The sequence below is a fragment of the Crocuta crocuta genome, unplaced genomic scaffold, assembly GCF_008692635.1.
Source record: "Crocuta crocuta isolate KB4526 unplaced genomic scaffold, BGI_CrCroc_1.0 scaffold1133, whole genome shotgun sequence".
In the NCBI taxonomy this organism is placed as follows: Eukaryota; Metazoa; Chordata; class Mammalia; order Carnivora; family Hyaenidae; genus Crocuta; species Crocuta crocuta.
In genome coordinates, this window is record NW_027530366.1 from 1,115,512 (window position 1) to 1,122,873 (window position 7,362).

Sequence of the window (7,362 nt, forward strand, 5' to 3'; positions counted from 1 at the left end):
TCTGCTTAGATAATTATACAGAAAGAAAAATCCAACAGAGTAGACTTTATTTTTTTCAGGTCTAAGAGCTAAACATAAGCCATCAGAAGTATATTTCCTGACACTGATGGAATGGGTAAAATAAGTTGGAAAATAGTATCATATTTTATTGTAATAAAAGTGGTCATGCTATTTCTCAAAATAAATTAGGTTTTTGTGACCATTTGATATATTCATATTGTTCATATAGATATTTAAAGACTGCTTTAAATTTTTTTAAAGTTTTTATTTGTTTCTGCGAGAGAGAGACAGCGTGAGCAGGGAGGGTCAGAGAGAGAGAGGGAGACACAGAATCTGAAGCAGGCTCCAGGCTCTGAGCTGGCAGTCAGCACAGAGCCCGACGCGGGGCTCGAACCCACGGACCGTGAGATCATGACCTGAGCCGAAGTCAGACACTCAGCCGACTGAGCCACCCAGACACCCCCATATATTGTATTTAATGTAACTGGCAGTAAGGCAGCAGGCAGGGGTGGGGGGCGCCTGGGTGGCTCAGTCGGCTGAGTGTCTGACTTCGGCTCAGGTCATGATCTCACGGTCCGTGGGTTCGAGCCCCGCGTCGGGCTCTGTGCTGACTGCCAGCTCAGAGCCTGGAGCCTGCTTCAGATTCTGTGTCTCCCTCTCTCTCTCTGACCCTCCCTGCTCACGCTGTCTCTCTCTCGCAGAAACAAATAAAAACTTTAAAAATTTTTTAAAGCCTGCTTTAAAAACTGATAGTCTAAATGTGTTTATTGACTTTTTGGCAAAGTATGTAGTATTGAGTTTACCATCCATGTTACACTCGGGATACTTTTTTTTATGGCTCCATAGTGAAACTAATGAAAAAAGTAATTCCTAATGCACAACTACTAAACTATCTTAGAATAGTTAGGTTTCTTTTTTTCAGAAACTAAGCATACCAATTATGGATGTTGACATAGTAATACAGTGCCCTGTACACAGCAGTTGTTTAATAAATATCTGTTTATAGAGAGAAGCATATTGTGGCTAACTTGCTACATTGAGCAGCTATATATAGTTGAGTCTGTTGCTTACTATGCATTTAATGTAGGACATTGCAAATGATGGCACTTGCTATCTTAGTTGTGAAGGTAGACTTTTGGGAAGACTTTAGTGGATTTCCTGCTTGATGACACCTCTTTCAAACATATTAACTTTTTAGAACAACTGAGCCAGTTAATACAGGGCTAACAGAGCCAAATACGTGGATTTGATTCTTAAAATGACAATCTGGAAGTCCGCAAAGGCAATCTATGCTGTGACCAAAGGTTGTACCCTGAATGTCTGCCGCCAACTTTCCACCATCAGATGAATGATCCCTGTTCACAAAGGGGACAGGGTGAGGCAGCATGGCTATCTCTGCACCGCCCGTCAGCACTAGAAGAAAAGGATTCTCAAAGCCCAATTTGTTGCTTTCTCTGCAGGGCACAGGTATGTATTTTGAAGTTCTTGAAGCGCATCATTTAGGAAGCCTGTAACCTAAGGGCTAAGTGGGAACATTGAAGTTGCTCCTGGTAAATCTCTATTAAAATTGAGGTAAATGTAACATTCAAATTTTGGATCTGTTTAACACATTTAAAGTCTTGATCTTACCACTTTTTGCTAGTTTACAACTTGTTACTGATATTCCCTTTACTTACAGTATGACAAGAGTAGTGTAACTGACAGCTATGGGCTTTGGAAGTCTGAAGTGGGAGAGCATTATTACTGTGGGTTTGCATTTCAACTTTTATAAAATCTTACTATAGAGTGGTTAATTTCAGGGAATACGGCTGTTCTGAATTGTCTTTTAATGAATGAAATTGTGTTTTACTAATTTTGATCATAATTTCTTACTTCATTTTTTTCTGTCTGTATCTGGGACAAAAGAAATGTTACTTGCCTCTGGTTTCAAAATAGCCTGCACAGAATGTCTGGGGCCATTTGTCTTAGCAGAAACATTTGGAGCTTGAAGTGAGCTACTTTTGATTCCTGGGGAAAAGAAAAAGTATTTTTAAATATGAAAAACAAATGATATAGTTCTTGCTGAACTGCCATATGTCTAGAATTACCATAGTCAGGGATGTATTTATTTATGCCAATAAAGGCAGTATCTCCAAATACAAGATGCCTTCCAGTGTCTCACCACCACCGTCAGAGACAAGTCTGAATTCCTAAATTACTTTGTCAAGCTTAATCTCCCATCACTCCCCCTGCCTCAGAATGAACTGCTTTGCACTTTATTCAGTTGGCAAGGGGAAACCACCGAAGACTTTTGAGTAGAGGAATTATATGTTCAAAGCTATATTTCAAGAAGATTACATTCACAACAAACTATAGGATAGATTAACAAGAGGAAAAAGAGACTGAAGGCAAATTATTGCAGTTGTTAAGGGCAGGGGTGGTGTGAACAGAAAGGAAAGAAAGATTATGAGATGGTTAAAGGATGTAGATTCGACAAAATGTGACAACTTTTGGATTAGAATATGAGCAATAGGAAAGAGTCAAAGGTGACTCCGGCTTTGTGGCTGAATAAAAGGAGGAACAGAGAACAGGTTTTGGGGTGACTGGAAGATGATGAATTTGGTTTTGTGCATACTGGATTTGAGGTGCTAATTGGCCACTCGGGTGGAGAGGTAGTGCTCTTGGTGTTTGTGTAGAATATGCACGGGAATCTTCTGCAGAGACTAACAGAGACTTAGCTAACCTCTAGTTCAGCCAGAAGATGGGAAATGGGATGTATTTTTATGTCTGGGGAGAAAGGATGACATTAGAGACCTTCTCCTAGAGAGAATTCTCTGCACAAATCACAGTACTTCAGAAATTTACTCCACCTATCAGTATAGGCAGCCACAGCAGAGACTCTAACTTCCCCATGGTTTGCAAATTCCAAAGTGCCTATTCACCCAGCAATCGCTCAAAAATGTGGAATACTAACATTTACGATCATGAATAATTTTTATATCTTCTTTAATCAAAATAATCACAGATTTTATAATTAGGGGTAAAAAAGCATAATTTAGAAAACTACATGACAAAACTGTAATTATTTAACTTAAAGATAACAGAGCAATTATAAATATTGTCATTTTCTTACCTTCATTTAAAATATGTGATGTTTTAGTCATTTCTTTATCTTTCTGTATGGTTTAATATTCAAGAAAAAAGCATTCATTAGTAATTAAGCTTCTAAAAGAGACTTGCTGGCTCTAGAGAAATCACATTAATATAGTATGTCCCCTTTTTTCCCCATCCCATATCTCCTAAGCTCTGGGATCAATGCTAATACATAGTATCAACCTCTTTGATGAATATATCTCACAGGTACCCAAACTAACTACTTCAAAATGAACCTTGTCATGTGCTCATGTACTCCCATCTTTCCAAACTTTTTCCTCCTCTGTCTTCCATATTTTTGTTACAGACATAACAATCTAGGGGCACATGGGTGGCTTAGTTGATTAAACATCTGACTCTTGGTTTTGGCTCAGGTCATGATCTTATGGTTTGTGAGTTCAAGCCCCGTGTTGGGATCTGCACTGACAGTGCAGTGCCTGCTTGAGATTCTTTCTCTCCCTCTCTCTCTGTCCCTCCCATGTGTGCACTCTATCTCAGAATAAGTAAATAAACTTTAAAACAAGATAAAACTATCCATCCAGTGATCCATAGTAGAAAGCTTAGAGTTACTCCATTTATTTCAGCTAGGACCAATCCAATCCAAGCTAATCCTTATTGAACACACTGCTTGGAATTAAAATAAGGTATACAATTCCTGACCTTAAGAAGTTTATCATTTTACAGTAGAACAGACAGAAAAATATGACACAGTATAGTGATTTCTGAGATAGAGGTAGGCCTGAGCACTATGGGAGCACAGAGAAAAGACATCCTACTTCAAGAGAAGCTATATACAAAAATTAAATTGTCATTGTCGTCGTCATCATCATCATCATCATCATCATCATCATCCTCTCCCTGTCTCTGGATTTACAAATCTATTTAGTGACCAAATCCTGACATAGTCTAACTCTAAAACATCATAAGTCTGTGGCCTTTGGTTTACCCTCACTGCCACTCCCTTAGTTTGGGCCCTTATCATTTTTATCTGGACTATCCCAATAGACTCAAAATGATCTTCCCTCTAATCTCTCTCTGAAACACTGCATCTATCTTGTACACTTCAGTTAGACTATATTTTTATTTGTTTATTTTTTTAGTTTTTAAAAAAGGCTTCTCTCTTTTTTTAAGTGTATTTTCTTAAGTAATCTCTATACTCAATGTGGGGCTTGAACTCATGACCTGGGAGATCAAGAGTTGCATGCCTTTCCAACTGAGCTAGACAGGTGCCCCCAGATTACCTTTCTAAACTCCATCTCATTCTTCTTTCACATCTCTTCTCAAAAACCTCCAGTGGTTCTCCACTACTGAGATGATAAATCCATTCTCCGCAAGGTATACAAAACAATGGCTGCAACCCACCTTTTCAGTCTCCTCTCTGGTGCTGCCCCGCCTTTGCAGGCTTGCACTACTGTGCTCTCACTTAACACTTTAATATCGGTGTGTAATACTGCTTCACTATATCCTCATTCATCTGGAAGCATTGCACTCATATCTCAAGACCTAATACAATGAAGCCCTCCTTTAATAAAGCCTTGTTATATTTCTCTAGGCAGGACCAGTCTCTAAATCTTCTGTGCTCCAACTACATTTTGTACAAATCAAAACTCTCCTCTTATTTTATGGTAAGGACTTTTGTTTATTTGTGTCTAATCCCTGCATAGTGAGTCCTCATGAGTAGTGATGATGTCTTTTCCATCTCTGTATCCCATGTCAATTGTTTCCCCGTTTTTCCCTCCTTGTAGGTTAACACAGGCCCTGGCCCACAGCAAGTTCTCAGTAAACATTAGCTATTATCAGTGTTGGCAAATATTTAAGTCGGTTTCTGCTAAACCATATGGTACATTTAACATAAAGCTGACTCAGAATGTTCTGTTCTGTGTAGGACCCCATTATCTCTGATCAGTCAGTACCATGCCTGTGAAGAGGGTATCTCATAGAAGTAATAGTTAAGAGGATAAATTAAGATCAATACAAAGCATCTGAGACATACAACTTTCTACCTTTTGTTCTGCTTTGTTTTTCTGTACATCATGCTGAGAAGATAAGAAGACTGATGGTTTTTTGGTAGGAACTTTTACAAAACTCTGAGAACGGTGACCTGGTCCTAAAAATAAATGAAAGAGAAATCATATAATTTTAAACAATTTTATCAAAATTCAATTGAAGTACAATAAACCACATATATTTAAAACACACCATTTGTCCAGTTTTGACACATATACAAGCTATTGAAACCATCACCACAAACATTTCCACCACTCCCAAAAGTTTCTTTGTTTCCCCTTATAGTTCATCCCTCTCTCCACCCCTGTCTTCCAGGCAACCACTGATCTGCTATCACTATCATTGTTTTCATTTTCTAGAATTTGCTACAAATGGAATCAAATAGGATGTACTCTCTTTTTATTTTATTTTTTTCTTGGTCTGGCTTCCTTCATTTAGCATATTTCTTTTGAAATTCATCAATATTGTTGCCTGTAACAATGGTTTATTCCTTTTTATTGCTACATAATATTCTATACTACACTTTATCCATTTGCCCACTGACGGGCATTTAGGTTGTTTCCAGTTGTTTTTGGCTATTATGAATAATGCTGCTAGGAGTCTTTACGTGGACATATATTTTCACTTCTTCTGGGCACATATCTAGGACAGGGATGGCTGGGATCATATGGAAGTTTAACTGAAATTAGCTACCATTTTCCATTCCAACTTGCAATATCAGAGTTATGGCTGCTTCAAGTCCTTGCAAACACTTATTTGAATTCAGTTATTTAAATTCTATTTTACTGGGTGTATAGTTGTATCTCATTGTGCTTTACTTTGTATTTCCCTAATGACTAATAATATTAAGCAGCTCTTTCATGTGCTTATTTGCGATCTGTATGTCCTCAGTAAAATGTTTGTGCCTTTTCCCCATGTTTACTATGGTGTTACATTCTATATATTACATATTTTTCTATATTTTACATCTTTTTTTACAGTGAGCATACCTTCTAGATGTAGGTCTGGAGACCCATATTTTGTTGTGTTTACTTTTGGGGCTTGACAGGTGTGAAACAGCCATTATACAACAGGGCTACTGTTTAAAAATTTTCTATTATTTTCTCATTTTTGATTCCTTAAGTACAAGACCTCTGCCCTAGTTTTGTACTTCACCTGCTTGGGGGTGGAACTAGGGAAGAGGACGTTAGAATTTTTAACAGGAGGAATGCCACAATATATACCCAAGTAATATGCAGCACCTGTCATTCAAAAATAGGATGACATAGCCAAGACAGTATGCTTTGCAAGCTATGCAACTGTCTCAAGAATTGCCCTGAATTTAACCTTCATTTTTGTATAGCAACAGACTGATATACTTAGCTCAGATAACTCTCCTTTAGTGTACTGGAGATACCCTAGCCCTCCAGGAAGAGCTATCTGGGCTCAGGAAGCTCAGGAAGAAGGAATATACGACTTACAGAAAGTTCTGTGGGGGAAGTCTATTCCTTTAGCAGCTCAGAGACAGTGGGAAAGTGAAAGGGTGGTGGGAGAGTTGGAGAGCAAATAAATCACGAGGCCTCATGTTTTTTTACTTTGGGTCTTGGTTGCTTCAGACAAACAAAGTTAGCATAGAGAGAAAAGAACTATTGCTCTGCTCCCCACTTAGGGTTCTAGGAAGAAATCTCTTAGGCTACCCNCCTCCCCTCCCCTTCCCTCCCCTTTCCTTTCCTTTCCTTTCCTTCTCTTCCCTTCCCTCCTCTCCCCTCCCCTCCCCTGCCCTCCCTTCCCTTCCCTTCCTTCTTTCCCTCTCTTTCTTTCTTTTTAATTTCAGCTTAGTGATGTATATGATTGGCATACAGAATTGTAAGATAGAGTATACATTGTAGTGACTTGATAAATGTATATATTGTGAAAGGATCCCCCTATTTAATTAACACATCTATCACCTCACATATTTATATTTTGTTGTTGTTGAAAACATTTTAAGTTCTGCTCTCAGCAAGTTTCAGTTAGATACAGTGCAGTCAACTATAGTCATGTTTTCCATTAGAGCTTTAGACTTTATTCATCTTATAGCTAAAGGTTCTTCTACCTTTTTACCAACCTCTTCCTATTTCCCCTTAAGATTTTGCTTTCTTAAGCCACTCTTGGCTTCTATGTGATGGGCATGGCCCAGAAAGGGCTGAGAGTCTAGCTGGGAAGCTTACCAAGGGCAGTCATGTGGTGGAGGTAAGAGGGCCC

The 7,362-nt window shown here is 38.5% G+C and overlaps 1 protein-coding gene across 1 annotated transcript in view; it reads right to left on the reverse strand.

Annotated features, from left to right (window-relative positions):
- LOC144233307 (fibrous sheath-interacting protein 2-like) overlaps positions 1-7,362 on the reverse strand; it is an 80,451-nt gene that overhangs the window by 51,445 nt on the left and 21,644 nt on the right. The window contains 2 exon segments of the mRNA XM_077766152.1: positions 1,241-1,413; positions 1,915-2,007. Coding sequence (XP_077622278.1) covers positions 1,241-1,413; positions 1,915-2,007 — 266 coding nt within the window.